This window comes from Denticeps clupeoides, chromosome 9 (genome assembly GCF_900700375.1).
Source record: "Denticeps clupeoides chromosome 9, fDenClu1.1, whole genome shotgun sequence".
Classification (NCBI taxonomy): domain Eukaryota; kingdom Metazoa; phylum Chordata; class Actinopteri; order Clupeiformes; family Denticipitidae; genus Denticeps; species Denticeps clupeoides.
This window is the reverse complement of record NC_041715.1, coordinates 9,413,716-9,438,757: the sequence shown is the minus strand read 5'-3', so window position 1 is coordinate 9,438,757 and position 25,042 is coordinate 9,413,716. Positions and strand designations below refer to the sequence as shown.

Here is a 25,042-nt window from a genome sequence, read left to right as displayed (position 1 = left end):
GTGAGGTGATGGAGCTGCCCTGAAAATTCCATTTCAGAACGATGCCATTAGCTATCGGTTTTTGCTGCGAGGCAGTCGAACGCATTGACTGTGTGACCAAATGGAGGATCAGGCAAAATTTTCCATTAGTGTGCCAGGGCCGGGTAGGGCAATGAAAAAAAAAAAAAGCTTTTAGGGTCTCACATGAAGCGCTTTCCTTACGCAGTGTTGTAAGCATCAGAATTTTCCACTTACGTCCACGGCACAAGGATACACTTACTTACGCGGCGAAACGCCTAAAGCCTCTGGGGCGATGCATCTTTTCCTGTTTTTTTTCCCCTTAACTCACATGGAGAGAGCCATTCACACTGTGACCTTGGGACTCAGCGTTTCAATGCCACGGCGGCAGCGGTTCACCGTCGACGTTAGCAAAGAGTGGAACGGGGACGCGTGAGCCACAACAATGAGATAAGCCATCTGCTTTCTTTTCCTTTAGTGCTAGAACGAGGAAGGCGTCCCCCGCGGGGCATTACCTCCCTGCTTAGTGGTTACGACTTTCACTCAGTGCTCAGTAATATGGATTCCGGCCTCTGAGAGACCCGAGCGTCAGAAACATTGAGCTGGCCGCCCACCCTCTTGTCACATCCTCACCATGTGGTCAATAATGAGTTTTTTTTTTTTTTTTTTTTTTTTTTTTTTTTTGATTAAGCCCCATGGCGCTTCAGCTCGATTTGGGACACCAGGTTGCAGACAAAGTTAAGCTCATTGATTCAGGAAGGGCTTTACCCGCTCCCAGTCACACTGCCAATCATACTCCTTTACATGAACATAAAACGTCCATAGAGAGCCCCACCCGCCCCCCCAAAAACAACACTGTTTCATCTCCCATTTTATCTTTTAAGAAATCAGGCACTCCTCGCCATTCATTGATTCATTTAGGCCTGACTCACAGAGCCCAGCTTCTCTCCAGGCTTCCTGTCCTTCACAGCCTTCTGGTTCACTTGCCACGTCAAACTGATGCCAGGTTCATGGAGCCGTTACCTCACCCAAACAAGCCACAACGCCCACCCCGTCCTGCCCCACAAACGGGGTGGCCTGGTGACCTTGCTGGGGGGCAATGATTTTGTTTACTTATAGCACCGGGCGCCCGTCGTCCCGTCATTGTGCCCAGTCTCTTCCATCTGTGGTCCTACTGTACTTTCTCCTCTGGATCTTTCCCCTCCGTCTGGTAAGCCTGGGTGCAGCTGACCACCACCTACAGTGTTGCTGTGGAACAGGGTGTAGGCATTTTTGCTCTAGCCCTTCGGAAGATTGCGAGGAGATAATAACAGTGTAGAGGTCTTTGATGCTCTTCTCCATTCTGCATGCAGGAAGCATTTAAAGGCGCATGGCTGCATCTGAAACAGATTGCGTCTGACCTTAATTCTGATTATGCACACATGTACACCCTGCTTTGTTGCCTGATTTAATGTGATGCTAATGCTTCATTTGTGTTGTTAACCCAGAAACAGCTTGCTCAGGAGTAGGTTTCATCAGCTGTTCCATATTTTGCTCTTCAGAACGATTCAGGAGCATTATTTTGACATCTTCTGCCTGTTCTCCGTGTAGCAGCAATGATGGAAGGGGTTGCTTCATTTGACCAGCGATGAAAGTGTCTTGCGCCTCCTCACTGGGCCTCGCTTCTTGTTTCTCTGGGTATTTGACCCGCCTCACTAATTGTAGCATGACATTGCAGTGGTTTAGCCCCAGTGGCTCGTGTTTAATTCCCGTCCGAAGTGGATTAGCCCCGGGGTTTATAATCCCGCTCATGTCTATGGCACTCCCAGTAATTCCAAACACTGCCAGATTAAATGGGCAGCAGAGCCTGGTGACAATCAGACATCATGGCAGCGATCGACATCCCCCACCCCCCAGCCGTCACGATCTGAACACTTTTTATTCCTTCTTCCTCTCTTTCGTTAATATTTGCTTTGTTTGTGACGGAACTCTTTAGGGGTTTGGGGGAGCATTTGTTTCAGATTTGATTTCAGATATCGGTTAACGTCAAGTTGTCACATAAAGGGAATGCAATGTCCAAAGGGCACCGGAGCGGATGCATTGGGAAGACTGTCCTGGATAGGGTATCAACAGCGGCCACAGACGGTCATGGTGACGTGTCGCTCGGGAAAGGTCCAGACGCCCCCCCATCATTGGGTGTTGCTTCTTCTTCGCCCCCAAGGGCTGCATGCAAATCTGCGCGCCACGGCGCTCTTTCCCACCAAATAGATACAACGCACCCCTAAAACAATGTCAAAATCAGCAGTGGAAAATCAAAAAAAAAAAGTATTTAGGGCATTTTCGCCACAACGTATGCCGTGATGGGTCACATGGTACCGCCGCTTCACCCACATGACCAGCAAGAAGGGCCAATCGGCTGTTAGCATTGTGTCTGGGCTGAGTGAAAGGGGAGCGGAGAAATTATTTTCTGGCTGTGGTTTTTAAATTTCGATCCTTCCCTACCCCTGACAGTGGTGGCCATCGGTTCGGATCTGCGCAAAAGGTAAAGCTTTTCTGTAATTGTTAACGAAAATGAAATCTTACCGAGTTGTTTTCATTTTCCACATTATGAATGCTGAAGGATGGGATTGCATGACCTGCTTGCGTATTTCGTTGACATCCAACTTGGACATCGTCCACGGATCTTCGTGAATACTGTCGCCACAGACCATAGACCCATCAGCAACTTAGAATGGTGTTTCCTACACTTATCCAAGATACTATTAAACCATCAAGCATCTAATAGATTTTTCAAAAGTAACATGTAATTAAACTCGATATTTAAAAACTTGAAAGTCCAAATAATATATTTCAGTAATATTCGTGAACTTAAGGATTTCCATGAATTTTTAAGGCACTGTAACATCTACAAATTTGTACTGTGTGGCGTAAAGCTTTGTGAATACGTTCTTAGCCCTAGACGGTATTTTTTTTTTTTTCATGTTAAGGGCAGTGCATCCTGTAGAGGTACGCAGTCCACTGCACCATCATTACGCCAATTACTGTCATGCCGTTATTATCTGTCACAGCCAATCGAATGTTGAAGAAAAGCGCCCAGGCTGAAAGTATTCGCTAACAGACGGAATGCTCTATTCATCGGGCATAAAGCTGCAAATAAGAATTTTTTTTTGCTTTGTAATAACATTAAAGCCAAACATATGTTGCTATCATTTGCTTATTGTGGATGTGCTGCTGTGAAATCTGAGGAACGTGAAAGCCCATGCAACGTTGCATAACGCCGTTTGACTGAGACGTCGTTTACAAGGACATATATTGAGAACGGATCGACAGGCGATTTATAGCGCTGTAGTTACGCGTTCAGTTTCATTTGATGCTGAAGCTAATGATGGAGGCGGTGTCTTCGCTGAGAGGACATGGCGCACATCCCGCGGTCGCCGCTCGCTGCTATCGACGTCTCACCTCCAGTATGGCGATGGCGCCTGCATTGTGGTGTCAGACAATGGCCAGCGGTGCCTCCGATCAGCGTTAGTAGCACCGCGTCGGAAGGGACGGAGGGACGGAGGGCCGTCGAGCGGGAACCGAGGGGTACAGAGGGGCTCTGCGCTTGATCGTAATTTTGGCTGAGATCTCGGCGAGGCCGACTGATCGGGGCTGACAGTTTTAGAGCCCGCTGTCAGGCTGTGTACGCGAGGGCACCCTGCAGACACTTGCGCTGCAACAAAAGGGTCCTCAGGAGCTGTTCACATCTGAGGGTCCACGCCCCTCCTCCCTCGACGCCCACCACCCGACAGCGCCCATGCGCACGCCACACGCCCATGGGCATCTCCTGCTCCGTGGACTGTAGGAAAATACGCTGGATCCGGAATAAAAATGCCGCCATAAAGATGACGCCACCGTCCTTAAGATTCGCGGTCTAGGAATGAGCGGCAGTGCCGCGGCGAAGGTGCGAGACATCGAGAGGTTTTGTTCTCGCTCAAGGTGCCACAGCCTCGCGTCCCCGAGTGGAGGCTTTCCTTCATCAGACGTCAGTGGTGATGACAGCTGTCGTCCTCTGTGGGCAGACATCTGAGTGGGAGGCTGAAATTGCACATGAGACCGAAATACACGCAGAAGGAATTCGAGCGCGAATTTTTGTCACCGTAGATGTAAATGCGAGTCCCACTTTCACACCTCTCCTCATGCAAAGATAAGAAAAACGGGCCTTGTGAGGCAGCGACTGACTCAGTGACTGGCTGCTGCATCGAAGGCATGGATGGATCTGTTAAGATTCAGTATTCGACACGTCTATTACACATTTAGATAAGGTCGTTGGCCGTTTCGGCCAACGATTCACATCGGCTCCACCGCTGCTTGAGAACTGGGGTGGAATTTTCATGCGTGGCCGCTGTTGCTAGGCCAGAGGCAGCCTCCATCAGCATCTTAATTGCCCGCCGTATGCTCTAAACAGCACGGCACCGGTCCGCACCTTCAGCTCATTACAACACATCTGTAGGGCGAGAGCAGATACACCCGGTCCATTATGGTCAGTCCGTTTTTAGAGCCTTTAAAGAAACCTTTGACCAAAGGATCACGTGATCGCGGCACATCTCGCATCTGTTGACTACAGCAATTGGTCGTGTTGATCAGGATTTTTTTTTTTCTTTCAAATTTCACACTAAATAGGTTCATTTGTACATGTGCCCTAAACAAGCATGTTTGCGAGATATATAGCATTCATTTTTATTTGTTATTTTTTTGCCAATGCAACACTAATCATATTCTTGCTAAGAAATTGAGGAACTGAAATTGTTCGTGTAGCCTGGTTACAATGCATGTACTTCTGAAAAAATCATCTCTGACCAGCAACCTAAATTATTTTGCATTTCCTCAACAGTAAATTGTGTTTAAACATTTTTAAATATCAATTGGAAGTGTTCTAAATATATATTAAGTCAAACACACTTTTGAATTTTAAAGGCTGCTCTATATTTTAACGACGGCCGCTTGGATATTCTGCGTGTGCTTGTGGTTTGCTTACTTGGGTTAAAAAAAAAAAACGATTTATACCTGTGCACACTTTCGAGCACTTGAAGTTCCACTTGAAGTCATCATCCAGTTCATCTGATTTTCAACAAAACCATGACTGCAGCAGGCTGAGGCCAGATACGGGTGGGTGGCTCACATTAAACTGTAATAACCACTGGTATTGGCCTGTGAGGATTAAGGCAGACCAGATGACGGGAGATGGACAGATTATATTCTGTGTTTTTTTTTTTTTTTTTTCCTCTTATCTGACGAAAATGTGTCAGGCCGTGATCTTTTTTTGCTCTGAGATTTTTTTTTTTTTTTTCTACTACTACTTTTATGTGGAGGAAAAGTTCAATTTTGCTAGAGCCCCCTCCAACCTACCCCTCATCTCAGAACATTAATGAGAACAGAGACAGGGCTGTAGGCGAGGTGCGTGTTAAGCATGACGGATTTAGGAAAGTATGTTTACTGAATGTCGTCAGAAGATGTAGGATTATTATAATTAGTGGCTGATGTACAGTGTGCAAAAGTCTGGTCAATACTTTTATTGTCTTGTAAATTAATGTCATCCAGTTCAGGGCAGTTTGCATCTTGTTTGTAATGATGACCGATTGGCTTGCCAGCTTGGAACCTTTATAACAAATGGGCCAGTGGAATAATTTTGCTTTACCTTCTGAATTTAACGTGACCATAATTCAGAATCCACTTGTCACTTACCACCCGCCTAGCAAAAAAAGGGAGGAAAATATCTGTCACAGCTCCTGCATTAGGCAATGGCGTGGTGCTCATTCTTCACTGGGTGCATGTCCTGGAGGTGACAGACGGCTGCACTGCCGGGCAAGGTCAGCCTGTGAGATGCAGCGGTCATGAGGACACTCTGCTGTAAGAACCTCCTCGGCCCTCTCACGTGACTCTGCGGAGTGTTTAGCCACAGCATGAGCAACCACAAATTTACACCAGCCCAGAGCATTTCATTTCTGCCTTTAATTAATTACCCAGTTTCATTTCATGTAGTGGTGGAAAGTAATTAGTGATTATTGTATTTGGCATCAGGATTGGCATCTGTCAGATTTTCTATTATGCAAAACTAAATGAAAAGGGCATGGTACGGAAATAATTATTGTGAAAATATTGTGAAAACAGACCTATTGAGGCAAAGCATATTTGGCAGTGTAAGGTGCCTTCTTGCCACTTCCACTAGCCCAATGCTTTGCATTTGTCCATTTTTTTTTGTCCATTTGTGTCTCCGGTTTTTCAACTGAATTGCAGGTTGCGGGTCTGGCTGGATGAGACAGGAGAGGAAAAAAAGGCACATGCCCTCAGGCTGTAATTTGCCCTGAAATCCTGTATGAGCCACAGTGTCTCCAATAAACACTGTCACTTCTCGTTATGCTCCCGCCCTTGATACACTGACAGGACTAGTGATGTGTTTAATACGATAAATCATGGCGCACTATCTGTCCAAGCCCCTCTGCCAAGTCCCCTACAGCTCAAGCCTGGGACAATTTCACTTGAGGATGGACCACCTCCAATTGTTAGCCAGGTTAAGAGACTGCCACATAATGAGTTCTAATGAGGGTAAAATATTTCCCCAAATGCATCCATTGTGCACTGGTCACAAATGATGAATTAATTTCCATTTTTTTGTATTATTTTGAATATTTCTTCAACATGATGACTGTGTGGAGTTCTTGCAGTAAGTTTTTTGGGGGATAATCTTTCTTGCAGTTTCAGATGAATGAACAAAAGTCCCAGTGTCATTTTGATTTATAAACCCATTTGCTGAAACATCTTTAACTGAGACAGTCTGCTAGTCAGAGAGAGAGAGAGAGAGAGAGAGATTGTGTTTATTTTTTGTATAAAAAAGATGAGTATATCTGGCTGGAAATTAAAAGATGATGAGAGATGGTTGACCTTTTATGAATTTATAGTTTTTCATTGGGTTCAGAAATGTAACAAAATTTAAATTATGTAAAATAATGCCATAATTGATACAGGGTTTCCGCGGAAGTTGGATTTTCAAAAATGAAGGCCTTAAATATCATAAAAAATTACTAGTAATTCTTAAATCCAGAGTTAAAGGTCTTAAAAATACTGCACACCCAATACATTTATTTAGTGGTAACCTATAAATAATTTGCCAAATTATTTTATGGTTTTGTGTTTTTGTGTGTGAGATCAGAATTAGCAGAACCACCTATGGAGCTAGATGGCAAACTTCTGCAGTTCTTAGAGCAGGAGTTCTCCTTATAATAAACATTTAATAAAATAAAGAATAATTTCAATAAGCGACGATATATTATGTCGTTTTCTCGAAGTTTACCAACTGACTAAACTGAGAATGGCTGCTCAGTCTCACTTCAGTCACACTTAACCTTTCCTGTCATGTTCCAGACTGGAGTCGGGAAACGCAGGGTAGAGCTGAAAATTCATTTTTATCATTTTAATTTGGTTGAGCTTGCACAGTAAATGAGCAGTCAGCAAACACGAACTTCTGGTCTATTGTACCTATCCTTTCCATATGATTCACTGCTTGTAAAATGTGTTTTGGTGAAAATGTTCTTTGATAAAATGTTCATTTGATTTGCAAATCTTGGCCCGTGTCATCAGGTTATGATGACTGCACATACAACATATATCAAACTCTGGGGCTTACTCCTGTTATTCCATGGCAAGGTGGTGGTAGTAGCCTAGTGGGTAACACACTTGCCTATGAAAAAGAAGACCCAGGTTCAAATCCCGCTAACTACCATTGTGTCCCTGAGCAAGACACTTAACCCTAAGTTGCTCCAGAGGGGGACTGTCCCTGTAACTACTGATTGAAAGTCACTCTGGATAAGGGCGTCTGATAAATTCCGTAAATGTAAATTTAAATGGTGAGCCAAATAAATAGAGAGAATTTATTATTGCCGGGGCTTATTACTTGTCACAGGGTTTCACAAAATGGTGAATTTTCGACTCTTGATCTGTCTCATGTGCTCGCTCAACTCTTGGCACATCATTACAAATGTGCCACAAAAGCAACCAATCACAGACCAGAACAACAGAAAACAGTCAATCACATTTAACTTCTTCTGGTCTGTGATTGGTTGGTTTTGTGGCAAAAACAGCATTTTGTGAGAGAAGAAATGAATAAAATGCACAGAATACATTTGTTTGTTCTGATTATATTTTTGTTCACTCAGAAGACATTTTCTGTGCACAGAATTTCACATTTTGCACCTTTATGGTGACACCCACACTATGGTGGTCACTCACCCAAGAACACTGGCATGATAAGGCATGATAAAGCATGACATTTCCATGTCAGATATTGAGTAATGTATTGATTTTGACAAATCAATTTTATTTATTCATTGTTGAGCTAGTACATTTTTACCACTTTTATGGCCAACGTGTAGACATAAATAATTCTCTGAGGATATGTTAATGTGTAAGTATAACTGAAGAAGTGTTTTACATCTGTTTGCTCTCTTAGTTTTCTCCCAGTTCTTGATAAATATTTGTTGGCAATTTACAGCAATTTTTGGGGGTTTTTAGTGTTTCTATTTTGTCTTATTTGACATAGAATTTATGAAATGTTGACTAAGGGATTTTGCTTCTATTAAACTGATTGAAGGTGGAATGGGTCAAAATAATTTTACAATACATAATATTTATGCTCAAGCAATGAAATAGGAATGTATAATACATTCAAGTGACAATATACTTACTTTATCAAAAAAACAAATACATGAACCTAAGCGCAGGAGGCATCGTCATCTGAAAGCGGAACGAGAGAGAAATATAAAAAAAGAGGGGCCATTTTGAGTATACTGTTTGACCAAGCATAAAGCGTGATTAATTCAGTAGCTTCCATAGAGGAAGGGGCCAGAAGCTCTTTAGTAGAAGGCTTGACCCACTTTCTACTTCACATGCCATGTGAAATACTGCTCTTAATAATGGCCAGGAAGATATCCCATTTGCATTTAATTCACATTCTTAAATATAAGGAGAACAAAAGAATATATTAAAGTAGCAGAAAGTGCCTGCACACTTTTAGAAAGGTAGCCTGTGCTTTGTTGCAATGGTCTAACCAAGGTACGGCTGTGCTCGAATAAAAATTGGGTTCAAAGCAGACATGCCATTTGAGGGAACATTGCACAGAAATGGCCATTGTGCTTGCTTAGACGATTCTCATAATTAGCCCTGCAGTCTTAGTGCTCCGATGTCCACCGCATGCTGTTTACACGCAAGACTGCATTTTCAATGTGCTTTTTTTTAAACCATGCCAACAATGGTCACGTTAAATATATACAGCTGTTATGCTTCATTCCTTCATATAAAAATACAATTGATTTATTAGATTTTGAACTAAAATGGCATATGACTACATAATAGCCTTACAAAAAAATGCTATATATAATCAGTCAAACCTGGTGTTTTCTATGTGTCTCCTAAAATAGACATAAATGAAGGGGCGAAGAGAAGTGACTCACAAGTGCACTCGCGTTGGGTTAAAGCCACCTTTCTTGCCTGAATGCCACCCTGTATTGCAGCTTTGGTGCTTTGGTTGCACTTGGTTGGCACCATGCTGAGTTGCTGGAGTGACACTGGAGTGGAAAAAAGCCATAAACTACTCACATCCTTATACTTTTCTCTCCATTAAAGTAGCAGTGCACTTAGGTGGCGCACATTTTCGCCAGGTCACTGACGACGGAGGGCACCGTTGTATGGATATGGGCCTACCGGAGTTTATTTCTGTCCACTGGCTGTGCTGCCTTGCACCCCTGCATGGCCTTAACCCGGATTAGTGTTTTTATGCAATCTGCGCTCTGCCAAGAGATTGGAGGACAGCTGGCTGTAGATATTATCCGTTCATTTTCCTCTCTCCATTTCCCTTCTGCTCGCACACACACATTCATCCAAATGATTCACATGCACACACACGCACACAATTAATCTTTATCAGACCTGCTCCTCTTACAGTTTCTCCATCTAACTCTTCTCTGAGAAATCTGGAAGCTCTCATTTTGGCTTAAAATTTCCGTTTCAGTCTCTCAATCTCCCTGAGATTGTGGATACTGGCCCAGTTTGACTCTTTAAAACAAAACATTGCTGGTCATGGCAGGATGAGGTACAGTCAGTATGTGCATTTTTACATGTTTTCACATGTCCCTTTCATTAATACATAGATGGTCAGTGTTTGTGGACATCTTGTCAATTCACTGTTAACACAATTGCATGTTACTCTAATGAATTAATCATTTTTAAAGAATCCTAGATAAGAATTTCATGAAGCTGGTAGCAGTTAACTACATGCTTAATGGCTCAGCTAATGATTCTTATTTCATGCCAATCTGAAATGGAACTAATTTTTTTTTAATAAGCAATGTTGAATTGTTTAATATGTTAAATTAAATGTATTCAATGGAACAAGAAATTTGTCCAGAAATGTCACTTGACAAAAAATGACAAAAGCATGCACCTAATCCAATAGATGAAAAAGACGAATGAAGCAGCAATTTGGATACACAGGGGAAATGTGCATTTGTTGGCGAACTCACAAGGTATTACAGCAGAGAGTTTTAAAGCCACGTGTTTTAGTTGCAATGCATTTGCTGTCAAAAGCAATAGGGTCTCAGCGCAGCCATGTGTGAAAAATGATTACGGAAACCTGGGCGTGTTGAGCTCATTTATTCGTTGTAACGTTGCATCATTTTTTTTTTCTTGAGTAGATGTATGCCGATGCTGAATACCATTTTCTCCCGGAACATTGTCTGAAGGACAATCCCATTATTTGTTACAGTTAAAGAAAGAAAGAACTAAAAGTGAGAGAGAATGTTTTTTGAGATGGCAATGTTTTGGTTTTTGGTTTTTGCGAATTTTACAGACCTGCAGGGTGCATTCACTGTGCTGATTTGAATGTGAACAGTGCTCCCTCTTGTGTTCAATTTAGGCACATCTAAATTAATTTATAGGCCCTTCTGAACTCACTTTTAATCATGTTCTTGTTCCGTGCCCATGTATTCTCCAGGTGACTGGTTGGCTGCCATACCATCACTCTCTTCCTGCTCCTGGGGACATTCTGTCACGTGACCACACGCCTCTTCACCACCACTCCCAGCATGGAACCCAACAAAGTGCAGTCAGAGGGCGGCCTGAATGTGACCCTGACCATCCGCCTCCTGATGCACGGGAAGGTAAGGAGTCACGGTCCTAGCACGGTCACCATAACCCACCCTCCCTCACGGCTGATAAGAGACATCAGAGCTAGTGGCCTCTGCTCACCTCAGACAAACCAGATTTATTTGTTGGGAGTATGCTTAAACTGAAACTTAAACAAGTGAATAATCTATGTATTTAAACAATGGATTCATGCTTTTTTCTTTCTTTCTTTCTCATCCAGGAGGTTGGAAGTATCATCGGCAAGGTATGTCAGATATACAGATTCTGTTTTCTTGCTATTTCTTTTCTTTTCTTTTAAGTTTTAGGGTTTTTTTTTCTTTTGTGACATTTTCTTGTCTCATTTGTTAATCTTTTACAGAAAGGGGAAACAGTAAAGAAAATGCGTGAAGAGGTGTGTATGCTACTTTGAGCAACATAAAAATCAATTTGAATATTACTTATCTTTAATTGTCATGTACATATTCTTGACCTGTAATTCAGATACTAAATCTTTGAGTTTTGAATATGTATCACCATTACTTTTCCATTTCCACTTAACACTACACATACAAAATACGATACATGAGTGTTAAAATTGTTGTCCTGCAGAGTGGGGCACGTATCAACATCTCAGAAGGAAACTGTCCGGAGAGGATTGTCACTATCACTGGCCCCACGGATGCCATCTTTAAGGCTTTTGCTATGATTGCCTATAAGTTTGAGGAGGTACGTTTTGTTAATATAAAACAGAATAGAATGAAATGTGAGTAGAAAATTTGAGATACGCCTCCCAGGCCCAGGTCTGTCTTCTCCTGTCAATTCTGCATTCAAAGAATAATAACTATTTTGCATAATAATAACTGCACTGCATTTAAACACACAGGAATTGTGAATATTAACAGTAATCTAAGAAACTCTTGATGTACTATAGTACCACATTAGTTTAATTAGTTTACTTGTTTTGGGGCTAATCACACTAAAATAATTAGAGTCCTTGTGGTTTTCTAGGACATAATCAACTCCATGAGCAACAGCCCAGCAACCAGCAAGCCCCCCGTCACTCTACGTCTTGTTGTCCCTGCCAGCCAGTGCGGCTCCCTCATCGGAAAAGGAGGATCCAAGATCAAAGAGATGAGAGAGGTGCAATATGTGCCGCAAGATATAGACACTTGCGTTCTTTAGGCTGCTTTTGCTCAAGTGAGCCTCTTTTTGTCCAGTCCACAGGGGCACAAGTGCAGGTGGCAGGGGACATGCTGCCCAACTCCACAGAGCGTGCTGTGACAATCTCTGGGACCCCAGAAGCCATCATCCAGTGTGTCAAACAGATATGTGTGGTCATGCTGGAGGTAGGGTATGGTGCACGCTCAGTTGTGCTGCACTGGCAAAAAAAATGACCAAGAAAGCAAGAAACTGCTTTCAAGTGTAACCCCAGACCTGCTCTTTTCGTCTGACCCTCTTCAGACTCTCAGAAGGGCCCAACTCTCTCCTGAATTCAATTGAAAACAAAAATTACATAGCCCACTACTTTCAAACTGGCACTAAGTGCAGCACTACCTTCTAAATGTGGGGCTTAGAAGGTCATGGCAAATAAGTAGACATAACGAGAACCATGAGAACCATCTTTAATGTCATATTAATGGACACAAACTAACCCATTTTAATCTGAGTCCATAAAACATAATTAAATGTTCTGAGTGACAAAAATAATTTCAGTCAAGCAAAAAGGTAGATTTTCTTGTTTTCAAGCTACAAAGAACTACCCAGCTATCTATACCTTACACTAGCAAGCCCCAAGCCCATTCTTAGTGCATGGTGCTGCTTGAAAATGGTGCCCATAAAGTGAAGTGTGGATTGCTTGATGTCTTCCAAGCTCTTGCACACAGTGAAGCCGAAAGTGATGGGACAGAACATTACATTATTGAGTTTTTATGAAATATGACAGTTGGAAGATCTTGTAGGAATTAAATTCTTCACACTACTGGACCACCAACTTTGGTCTCAGTACTTTTCACTAACTTGGTTCTCACCAGTCAAAGCTAAGTAAACTTTGGTGTAAACCATAAGTTTGAAACGAAATGGACAAAGTGAGGTAGGTCTGAAGCACCCTTAGGCTCTACTCACACTCTTGACTTGTCCTATTAGGAACCTATTCATTGTTCTGCATAGGGCCATATAAATCAGTATCGACTTGTCGGCCCCCAAAAACACTGTGCTCCAGTCTTTCACACTCGGGAGTGCATGATTGCTTCCTGGATGCTCACGTCAAGGTGACTTTTTAATTAAGGTTTGGGACATTTCAATGATAGAATTAGAAATTTAGAGATGCTGAGGTCCTATCACACAGAAACACTGATACCCTCTCCACACACTATCTAACCACACTCTCCGCCTCTTCCCTCTTCCCCTTTCCTAGTCCCCACCGAAAGGTGCCACCATTCCCTACCGCCCAAAGCCCGCCTCCACCCCCGTCATTTTTTCAGGTGGCCAGGTAAGAGCCGACCCGCTGGCAGCGTCCGCAGCCAACCTCAGCCTTTTACTGCAGCACCAGCCACTGCCTGTTAGTCCACTCAGGTTTTCTCACCTTCTCACTTGCATGCCACCACCCCAGCCCATCAGGGGAAAGCTTGGGCAGGAGGAGGAGAGGGAGCTTGTTGCACACCACCACTTTGGAGGGTTCAATGCGACTCGGCAAATATGCTTTTCTGCAATTCAAGCTCATGTTTAATAATCCTCTCCCCTCCTTACAAAACAGATACCATATCCTTTTAATAATTCTGTGTTGGCACAAGAGCTGAACACACATTATTTATCCTAGAAGGAATTTTCCAAGGCGTAAAATACGCTCTCCATACTAAACAGGATTACCAGTAAAAGGATATTGTATCAGTCATTTCAGCTCATTCTAACCATTGTAGACTGATGAGCAAAGTGTGTCATTTGAAGTGTGTTTGAGGCATTCGGCAAAAAAATGGTCTTTTCCACATGTATCATTCTTATGTTAATATTTTAAATACAGGACAGTCACAAGAAATTAAGAGAAATGCATCAAACAGAAAAAATAAACAATTAAAGCCTCATAATAATCCTAAACTGAAGAGTATTTGATTATGCATCATACCTTCATCATAAAAATATTTTCTAAAATATTTCTTGTTTTTTTTTTTTCACCAGGCCTACACAATTCAGGGACAATATGCAATTCCACACCCAGATGTGAGTTCCCTGTCCATGTTCTCCATCTGTGAAGGCGTCTCTATTTGCATGTTTTCCTACTTGGATTTATATTAATATTAGCTAATAATATTAATATGACATTTCTGATTTATAAGTTTTTTTTCATCTCTTAATCTGAAATTGCACATGACATTCCAAAATACGACCAGACCTCTTAGGACTTGGCCTGTTGGATATGAAAATGATCGTGGTCATGAACAGAAACAGAATCAGCTTTTTTCTTTTGCTTTTTGATTCTTCACTGTGGGTTTGGCAATATTGTGATCGTGATAATGATGAGGATGCATACGTGTAGTAACCTCTGCATGTCCAGAAGGCCACATCGCCTCCATGTATAACATTTGACATAATCAGTCTTCGTTGTAACAGCGTCCGCAGAGATACCGTGTGTCAGCTGCTGTAATTCAGGTGAGGCAGTGATTGATGCCAAGGGAGGCGTTGCTTGACATTACAATCACTCAAGTGGAGGCTGGACGTCCCCTTCACCCTCATTAAAACTTTCTTTGTGAGGGAGGCAGCAGAGAAACACGGATCCTTGTCCACTATCCCTGATGTCAATAGGGGACACTGCAAAGTTGAATGGATGGAGAAGTGTCTGTCTCTTCAAGGATACGCTAGTCAACACTCATTAGCTTTTTCTTAGTCATTTATGAAAGGTTCCTAGGTATGATTCAGGTGTGTATCTAGGAGTCTGAACCATATTAACATTTACAGCATTTATCCGGCTCCCTTATCCAGAGCGACTTACAATCAGTACTTACAGGGACAGTCCCCCTGGAGCAACTTTGGGTTAAGTGTCTTGCTCAGGGACACAACGGTAGTAATGGGATTTTGAACCTGGGTCTTCTGGTTCATAGGCAAGTGTGTTATCCACTAGGCTACTACCACCCTTGTGTTCTGTTAAAATATTAGATATTTTTTATATTCCTTAATAAACAATATATCGTTTTAAAATTCCAACTGTCATAAAAAAACACTTATCATGTTACCACAAAATGAATAATATAATAGCATTACAGTACTGCAAAATAACTACCTAAATTGCCCAATTTTAGAGATTATAATAGTAACCCTTAAAAAGCTCATTATCTTGATGAAGACAAACAATGGACTGAATTAGAAATAGAAAAATTGGTGAAGTGGTCTTTTGATTTTGTTCCAGTGCTGCATTTGTGTTGTGGACCACTCTCTGCTCAGATCTATGTAAAAATCCCACCAACGCAACACAAACATCCCTACCATGTCAGCAGAGCGGTTTGACATTAAAAAGCGTCCAATGATGTACCGGTGATGCAACAAAAACTATTTAAAAACTATCGACAGTGAACATCCTTCCAATTGGTTCTGTCTCTACTGGAAACGAAAACCATATCAACGTCAGGCCAAGTCCAGTTCCAGTAGTGCTCACTTTCTCTCTCTCTTCACCTCCGTTTCTCTCTCTCTTCGCCCACCACAGTGTGTCACAGCTTATTTTCCTTGTCATCTCTTTATTCTAGTTTAGTTCTTGATTTCTTGGTGTGAACCTGTGTTATAAAAATAACTTCTTAGTTCTGCTGTCCCTCCTACCCCTCAGCAGTTGACCAAGCTCCACCAGTTGGCTATGCAGCAAACCCCCTTTACCCCCCTTGGACAGACCACCCCTGCTTTCCCTGGTACGTACCCACGAGCCCTTTTGAGATTTCCTTCTCTTTGTTTCCTGTAGAAGCACTCTCTTTGTCTCTTTCTCTTGTTCCTTCTTTTTTCCGTGTCACACTTCATGACATGCCCCTGGTGGTTGCTTAACACTTAACTGTGAAAGCTCTTTTTTTTTTCTTTGCTCGTGTGTATTAGTTTTTATTTATTTATTCTTTTGGTTTACAGTTTTTTTTGTGTCTTTTGTTCACCCGGCTACTTGATAGAACCCCTTTGTGAAACCACTTAAACCACTTTTATTGCAGCAGATTAATATAAAATCTACAGTCTGATTACAGAGTTTCGGCATGGGCAGGAAGATTAGTCTATTTGGGTAGTGAGCTCCTTTGTAAACTGTTAACCCTCTGGGTATCAGCTTGGTAATAAATGACAAGCCTAAACCTAGAACCAGTCAATTCCCTGGAATCGTTCAGTAAATCAGCTCCAAACCATCTGTTACTCCTCTAGTGGTTCTTGAAAATAAACCTCCTAACTGAGTGTTGACATGTAAACAGATGGGACCGCATACAGGCATTGAAACGATTCTCTATCAATAAAGAAATATTTACCTGCTAATTGCAGGTAATTGTTAACGTTTTGTCCATGGTACGCTCAACGCTTGAAGGTGTCTGCAGGGAGCACAGGAGTGGTGACCATTCACTGCAACAAACTCAACCGAACACATTTCTGTTCAGTTGACTGGCACATGCTCCACACATGAAAAGTTCAAATTAAGTTCCACAATTCATTTCCACCTCTGCTGACGCTCTCAAGAATTAAGAATTGATCATGGTTAATTTGTTGGTTTGCAGCTCTCCACTATATTTAACTTTACTAGTGAACAGTACACCACTTTTTTTCTGGAGCATTCTCTTTCATTCGGCAATTAGGCTACCTTCAGAAGTCTTCAGGTTACCGCAGCTTGTGCACCGGAGCTGTTTTTCCTGCGACTGCCTGCCGTGGTGGTCCACTGGGAGCAGATGCCACCCTGAGTGTGTTTAAGTGCTATTTATGCTGCTGTCTTCCCCCCTCTTTGCTGCGTGCATTAGGTCTGGATGCCAGTCCCCCGGCCAGTACTCATGAACTCTCCATTCCCAATGATGTGAGTAAGGGCTTATATCAATGACAGAAAAAAAAGATCTTATTTTACAGTCGACTGTGTAATATACACAGTACAGGCCAAAGGTTTGGACACACCTTCTTATTCAATGTGTTTCATTTATTTTCATTATTATTGGTAGATTCTCACTGAAGGCATCAGAACTATGAATGAACACATGTGGAATTATGTACTTAACAAAAAAAGGTGAAATAACTAGTTTCTTCAAAATAGCCGCCCTTTGCTCTGATTACTGCTTTGCACACTCTTGGCATTCTCTCGATGAGCTTCAAGAGGTCGTCACCTGAAATGGTTTTCCAACAGTCTTGAAGGAGTTCCCAGAGGTGTTTAGCACTTGTTGGCCCCTTTGCCTTCACTCTGCGGTCCAGCTCACCCCAAACCATCTCGATCGGGTTCAGTACATAACTCTACAGGTGTTCATTCATAGTTTTGATGCCTTCAGTGAGAATCTACCAACGTAAATGGTCATGAAAATAAAGAAAACGCATTGAATGAGAAGGTGTGTCCAAACTTTTGGTCTGTACTGTAGTCATTATAGAAAACAGATTTTTTATCAAAATATGTCCCTGCATCGTGTACCTAATTATTGTGCCATTTGCTACCTGTCTTGTTTGTTTTTTTTTTGGACACAAAATCTGTATCTGCAGCTACAACACTCCTCAATAGCTTTTCCAAAATGTGTTTGTGCGTCGCATCGTTCTTTTGAGAACTTGTGCAATTTCTTCCCAGCTAATAGGCTGCATAATCGGGCGCCAGGGAACCAAAATCAACGAGATCCGTCAGATGTCTGGAGCGCAGATCAAAATTGCTAATGCCATGGAAGGGTCATCAGAGCGCCAGATTACTATTACAGGAACCCCCGCCAATATCAGCCTTGCCCAGTACCTCATCAACGCAAGGTAACCTGCCGCACACCGTGCCTGGTTCTCACACGGCACGTAGCTTCAGAGTGACAGCAGGGCCACGAAAAGCAACTGCTGATTGAAATCTAGTAATACTTAGAGTAATACTTACTGAAGAAACCATTTCATGCCTTACCAAAAGTCAGTTTAGTACTGTGGTGGTTTCGACCTAATCAGGCCAATTCTCTAGGTATTATGAATGTGGGGTAATTTTTAACCTGTATTGTTCTGTGAACAATATTGACAGTATTGACAATATTGTTTGTGCATTTTCACTGGAGCAAGGCAGCATCCTCAGGGACCATTTTAAGGTTTGTCAATAGAATATGTGGTAATTTGTCTTGACCAAAGAATGGCCTAGTTGGCCTCACCATTCTAAGGATCGATTTGGTATTGTTTGGCCGGTCGTTTTTTGCAATTTAATACAAAAAATGTGCTACTTCTAATGTTTTTCACTCACTTTTTGTTAATAGGAGCCACACAGTTGCTATTTTGTGCTCACAATTTATAGCAAATAAATGGAAAATGTAGCAGTTTGTTGTAGCCAAAGCAGAATAACTTTTAATTCAGAGAATCTTAATAAGTGGGCAGTTTCCACTTCTGAAAGTGAATTTGGATACACCCTGAAGCACATGCTACTACATAGCTCTGGACTGAACAGTTGTGTTGTCTTTTATTTTAAATAAATTTTGTTTAAATTTACTGTAAATCTGGGATTTATTTCCTAGTCCCAGGAATACATATCCAGTTAGAAATATGTAGTCTTTTTATATTGCATTTACAATAACTGATATTCTGCTCTAGTGCTTTTTTTGCTAGTATTTTTAAGGGGGGGTATCTGAGTACATTTTGCAAATTCAATACTTATTTGCATAAACTACTGATTTTTTTCCTTTTTTGGTTACTTTGCATCAGTGTTAATACCACAACCCCCTTCATGGGTTTGTGGTTGAGTGCCATTGAAGTGAATTGAATTTGGTTCACTATTCCCATCTCCAGTAGAAATGCCCTGGGACCTTGTTTGCAAGCTTCACTTCTGAATATCGTAGTAAACCTCAGCTCAGGCAGTTGATTTACAATTTTAAAGTTCTACGTCTGCATTCTCTGCTTTAACCAGAAAAACCCAAACTCCTTTGACCTGAACAGGGTAGTATATATTCTCTGAGGGTGCTCTAATGAAACAGACAGTTGACAGGAGAACACCTGAAGCAGAAAACTCCTGCTTGTGCATTCATCTCACCTCTGCATTTGAAGCATACACAAGGGAATTTCGCTCTGTTTTAGATGGCTCTCTTTTTACCAAAATTTGCCTTTGTTAACAGTACAGTAGGTGATCTGTGTTAGAGAGCAAATGCAAATGGCCAAAACACGGGTCACGGAAGCGGCAGGAAGAATCACTATTTGTATTTCCATACAAGTAAATGAATGCGATGTAACCATTATTTGCCTCACAGCAGCAGAGTTGCAATGGATGCCTGGGAGATATTAATGAACATTGCTTTCCCATGGTTCCACTGGCAGGTTCAGGGACGTGGCAGCCATGTGGAATGACCCCTCATCCATGACTACATCCTGAAGCCCCCAAATGGTCTCATTATCAGAAGCATACAACAGCCGTTTCCTCAGTAACCTAATGTACAATCCTTTAGAATCTACTAGCCCCTCCACCTATTCCTTTAGTGGTCAGCTTCCAGCAGTAGCTTGTCTTGTATAAGTAGGCTATTGCTCAAGAAGGAGAAAAAAATCTATCTATATATATATATATACATATATTGTTTGATTTTGTTCATGTTTCTCTAGTGTTTTATGTATGGTGTTTTGGCATGCTGAATGCTTAGGATCCAAATGTATTACTTTTATTCTCTGATTTTGTTTGCTAGATTAGTTAAATATATGGTTGCTGACTCAGTCTTGTAGTTTCTTGTCAGGAAAGCATAAAATTGTATAAAAACTGTAAAATGTTGAGGAAAAAAAAAAAAGAAAAAAATTCTAATTGCATCTGATTGCTACCAAGCAATGCTGTTGGCCAGGAAACCAGAGTGATGTGATGCCTCCATGTAGGAAGAATGCTGGATCAGATCAAAATGGGTTAGAAATTGTCTTTATTCCAATGAGAGCCTGTGAATAAGTCCATTCATTTTGTTATGGATGCTGAATATATAATATATCTATATTTCAATTCACAAAAAAAATATGTTTGGAAATGTTTTTAATGGTTATAAGGTTTGATTTGGCATTGTTTTTGGGGTGTCGTATTTTGTACTTGAATGCATCTGTTAATCCAAATGCATGACAATTATGCAGAAGATGGACAACTGCAGAGCTTTCAAAACTGTGCAAAAGTGCTTTCAGAATTGTTTTTATTTTTCTCTATTTTTCTATCTCTTTTTTCCCCAACCCTCCACTTACCTCCCTGTCCCCTTGACTGTTCTAGGCTGACGTCTGAGGTCACTGGAATGGGCACTCTCTAATTTCTACCCATCATCCTTCACTGCATCACATGACCCTTGAGCCAATGGCATTGCACCTAGTTTGTTTTATCTCTGTAATCAGCAGTCCTGAATTTTAAGTGATTTATAGTTCATTTAATTCTATAATGTATACATACTTAAAATTTATTGTTGCTTGTCCCATGCTCCCACATGTTATTAACTTCAATACTCCCTACTTACCCTCAATGTTTTTTTTAATTTCAAAGGACACTTTAATTTTTTGTAACTCTAGTACCTTTCATGTCACCGACTGGCGCTCTGCGTTACCAATTTCATTGCCAATTCATTGAATTCATCCACTATTATAAGAAATATACATTATATATTTCACTACATGCTCAGCTCTGTTGACGTCTGAGAAATACAGAAGGAATTATGATTCACTGAATACATTTTGTAGATTAAAGAAACAAACACTGTGAAGCCTGACTCACTGAGTATCGAGTAGCTGAAGCATTTGATGGAATGTTTGCACTGCTCCTGTGCATTTATGCGCGTCTGTCTTCGTGGCATGAGGATCACATTCAGGATACATTATCAGACTCTCTACTGTATTCTGTTCAACTCTGGTCACAAAAAAAAAAAACATAATGCAGGCCACGTGGGATATTTTAAGCGTCAAATCATTCAACTTGTTCAATCTGACTTGTTTAGGTGAGGAACGTAAATATGACCAGACGCAAAATGTGAATACAGATTGAAAGATAATGGAATTTCCCCAGCTCCTTTCTCCCATTCGTTCTCATTGTCCGCATGCTTATGTGCTGCACATACCGCCCCCCCAGTCTCTCCACAAAAACTCAGTTTTGCTTTTCTTGTCCCTCAAACCGGAAAAAATACACTGGAGCCCGCATGCGTTCACACGATAAACACACACAAAAAAAGATTGTTCTCTAATGACAGCTTAATGCACACAGCCTACAATTCGTCAACCATATGTTTTTCTTTTTATTATTATTATTATTATTTATAAACGGCAATATGACTATGTACTTTCTGTTGTCTAGCTTGATTTCTAGATGATTTTGTTTTGTTTGGACTGAACCAAATGTTTTTAGGGCCACAGAATGTTCTTGGGTTCAGGCCGTAATCGTCTAAGGGGTTTTGGAGGACCTACCACACTGGTCTGCCTTCCTCTTTGCTCATGATTGTTTATTTAGTTTTTGACAATTTGTAGATCTTAATTCCTCTTTTTAAAGTTCAATTTCTGTTTGTCTCCTGCCCTCTCAATAACCGCCCTTTTACTAAGTCTGTTACTGTTTAGCAGTGTCAACAGTCAAGTTCTAGCCACTCTTCAGTCTCTCCAACTCTCTGAACAGAAATATTTATGACAATAAGCTATGCAAGCACAATACAAATCGGCCCAAAGCACACAGACATAAGCATCATCCAATTACTGCAGCTAAACTGAAAATACATTTTTAACTCAATTTTCTGATGAATACTGCAGGGTTGTCATTTTTGGATTAAGTTACCTTAATGGCTGCAATTACAATTTTCTTTTCTTTACTTCTGGCAGCTTAATGGATATTTGCATGTTCTAAGCACTTCAGATTTTGTTGATCCAAAGACTGAAAACAAAATGTCATTTCACCTTCAGTAAAACAAAAATTTTGTGTTTCAGTGTCTCCAAAATATCACATTGACTTCACATTGACTAGCTGGAAGGAGGTTTTTGCTATAGTATTTGGAGATGCTCATTATACCCTCTGTCTTGAGTCCCTGTCCCTGTGAGTGATGACCTCTATAGGTCTTGAGTCATATCTCTTCAGAAGTAAGGCAAAAATGCTCCAACTTTGTCTGGTTTTTGGAATTTCGTACACTGTGGACCTTCTGAAGTTTAGATATTTGCGTGGTTTTGAATGTAACTCCTTTCAAAATTGATAGCAGAGGTTTAAGAAATGTACTTTTTTTTGGCTTGCCAACCTACCCCATTCATAAGGCACTGCTGTCATTTTTAAAAGTCTTCGTAGTCTGTCTGTTGGCCACCAGTTATGAAGTGTGACATTTTCTAGTGACATTCACAACATTGGCATTTTTAATGCCTTAGAATTTATAACCCACCCCTGCTGTGTATCTCTCTGCAACCGGATGCCATTGATCTTATGTTAGATCTTTGTGGATGATGCTTATCTCTGCACTATTCCACCAAGGAACAGAGCTTCTGGGAAATTCAGGGCTGTATTTAGAGCCGCTCATAATTGCTTTGATATGAGGTTGAGGCAAATGGCCCTGTAAGTGACCTGCACTGTAAGTGCTTAAGTTCCTAAAAGTTGTCCCTTCATATGACCAATTTACTTAAACTTTATAAACACAAATTTATCCAAATCAGTCTTTAGTTCAACAAAATTGTAAATGTTGATATCCACTATACCAATAATTATTTAACCCTTTTTATCAGTGGACTTGAAGATAGTGTGACAACATTAATTTTTGTACATTTGGTACAATTGTTTTTGTACATTCTCATCTCCACTGATACTTGGTACTGAAAATGAAAGTTGAATGTAATTCTTTCAACACAAGTTATTTATTGTTCTTCTAACGAGCACTGTAGCTGTATTTATTTATTTATTGTATTTAATTTAGTTGTTATTTGATATTTTCAGTCATTGTCTAAAGTTGCGCTAACTATTCCAACTGCTTTCCACAAGTTACAACGGTAATTAAAAACAGTGATTATTTTTCAGTAGTTATTGGTCTGTCCATTAGCTGCATTCAAGGTTCAGCTGCATCAGCCGTAATAACACAAAATTACACAAACAATAAAAACAATAGTGATTTCCCGCAATGGCATTCATAACTTAATTTGTTTACTGTTTCTTCCATGAATTAGAGTTGTCTTCACAGTTTAATAGAGGGACCTTTGGCATCAACGAATTTGCACTGCTTAAAATTCTGAGTGTTAATTTAGATTGTATGTTTATGCAAGACTGTGTCTTGTACTATTTATATGGAATGTTTAATTGTGACAGTAGGTTTAAAATGTGGTGGTGTAGCTATTTATGGGAGGATCAGCCTACAATAATTTAATTTCTTTATAGCCTTGACAGTGATGGAATATTGAAGACATTTGACTGTTTTAGTTGGACATAATTATTATTATTATTAATATATTATTATTATTATAGGAGTATTGTTTGGTTTCATTGTGAAGTAAGACACTGTTGCTAGGATAACAGTTTTTTTAACTTAAATATTTATGATGGCAATAAAATCTTTTTGAACATTATTAAGCCCCCAATGCAGTATGTTGGAGAAACCTGTAATTCATGCTCACATTCTCAAACTGCATTATCAGTTTGGCTTGTCACCTTCATTCATACTCATAACATCGCAACATGCTCTGTTCATTGAGGTCTTTTTATTTTTTTTTGCACATTTACTCTGTTTTTACCATGAACAGACGTCAGGATTTGCGCTACAGCAATTCTTTATATTCAGCATTAGTCCATTGCATCGACTGCATCAATTTTGTTTGCACATGTTGAACTTTTTTCTTTGTACTAGAGCAGCAAAAAAAAAACAAGGGCCCTTTTCCTGTTTGTGTTTATGTAAATGATGCTGTTTGACAATGTTACAAAGAGTTACCATTATTTTACATTGAATATTTCGCTGCTTGCAGGTGTATATTAGATTTAAATTGAGATTAGGTTAACTTTGAAATGTTTTGTAAAAAGGAGAAAAAAATAAAGTTTCTTTTTTTCCCTTGATTCTGTGTAAGTATGTGTGTGTGTGTGTGTGTGTGTGTGAGTGTGTGTGTCTGTTGGCTCCACATGGATCGTCCAGATGGGCCATCATGTTTCACACATTACATATCCAAAGCAGTTTCCAAAACAGTAATTACCTGTAAACTGTCTCACCGTCAAAAGTGCTGAGGTGACAGATAAGTCCCCAAACAAAGTGGAACTGATATTAGGCTAAAGCCCAGGTTTGTGCCTGTGGCCTATATCTGAAATAATGGCCACAACTCGTTTAAATTATCTAGGACAGCGCTAACCCACTGAGAGACATTCCTGGAGAAGGCGTACTCCTGAGGTCGTAATAACCAGCCCCGGCGTACAATAAAATCCAAGTCAAGGTTACACCTGAGCCGTTCCAGACTACAACAAATCACCAGGGAATAGGCGTAACGAGCTATAAAGAATACAGAGTGACCATTTTAAACAGTTTTTATGCTAGGCGTAGAGGAAGGGATGTGTTGCATGAAACAAGGGGTTAAAAAAATCATTATAAAATATCAAAGCATGGCGCACTTGACTTGGTACGACCCTGGACAAACAAATGCCCCAAACTGCTTCAAAACCAGGAAGCACGTCCCAGTCTGAAGGCATGTTTCCAAATTAGCAGCAGCACTCTGGGGGAAGAAAGGTCACCTCTACAGAGTGGCGTCATTGCTCCTAAACAGTTTGTTCACGGTTGGAAATAAGCCCAAATTAAATCACCTCTTGATTCCTGTCCCAGGGTCCCAAAATACATATTGCTGAGTTTCC

General features: G+C 40.8%; 1 protein-coding gene across 12 annotated transcripts in view; it reads left to right on the top strand.

Annotated features, from left to right (window-relative positions):
• Positions 1-24,262, top strand: part of pcbp3 (poly(rC) binding protein 3) — a 45,441-nt gene extending 21,179 nt beyond the window's left edge. For 3 of the 12 annotated variants that reach the window (XM_028990897.1, XM_028990894.1, XM_028990896.1), the window contains 12 exons: positions 11,000-11,165; positions 11,372-11,395; positions 11,510-11,542; positions 11,740-11,856; positions 12,139-12,270; positions 12,348-12,476; positions 13,544-13,687; positions 14,302-14,343; positions 15,938-16,016; positions 17,085-17,137; positions 17,885-18,054; positions 19,579-24,262. In XM_028990897.1, coding sequence (XP_028846730.1) covers positions 11,091-11,165; positions 11,372-11,395; positions 11,510-11,542; positions 11,740-11,856; positions 12,139-12,270; positions 12,348-12,476; positions 13,544-13,687; positions 14,302-14,343; positions 15,938-16,016; positions 17,085-17,137; positions 17,885-18,054; positions 19,579-19,633 — 1,053 coding nt within the window. In that variant the 5' untranslated portion in view covers positions 11,000-11,090 and the 3' untranslated portion in view covers positions 19,634-24,262. Of the gene's footprint in view, positions 1-1,125; positions 1,208-2,368; positions 2,519-10,999; positions 11,166-11,371; positions 11,396-11,509; positions 11,543-11,739; positions 11,857-12,138; positions 12,271-12,347; positions 12,477-13,543; positions 13,688-14,301; positions 14,344-15,937; positions 16,017-17,084; positions 17,138-17,884; positions 18,055-19,578 lie in introns of those variants that run through there. The other 9 variants (XM_028990899.1, XM_028990898.1, XM_028990907.1 and 6 more) reach the window with 9 other exon arrangements.
• Positions 24,263-25,042: the final 780 nt, after the last annotated feature.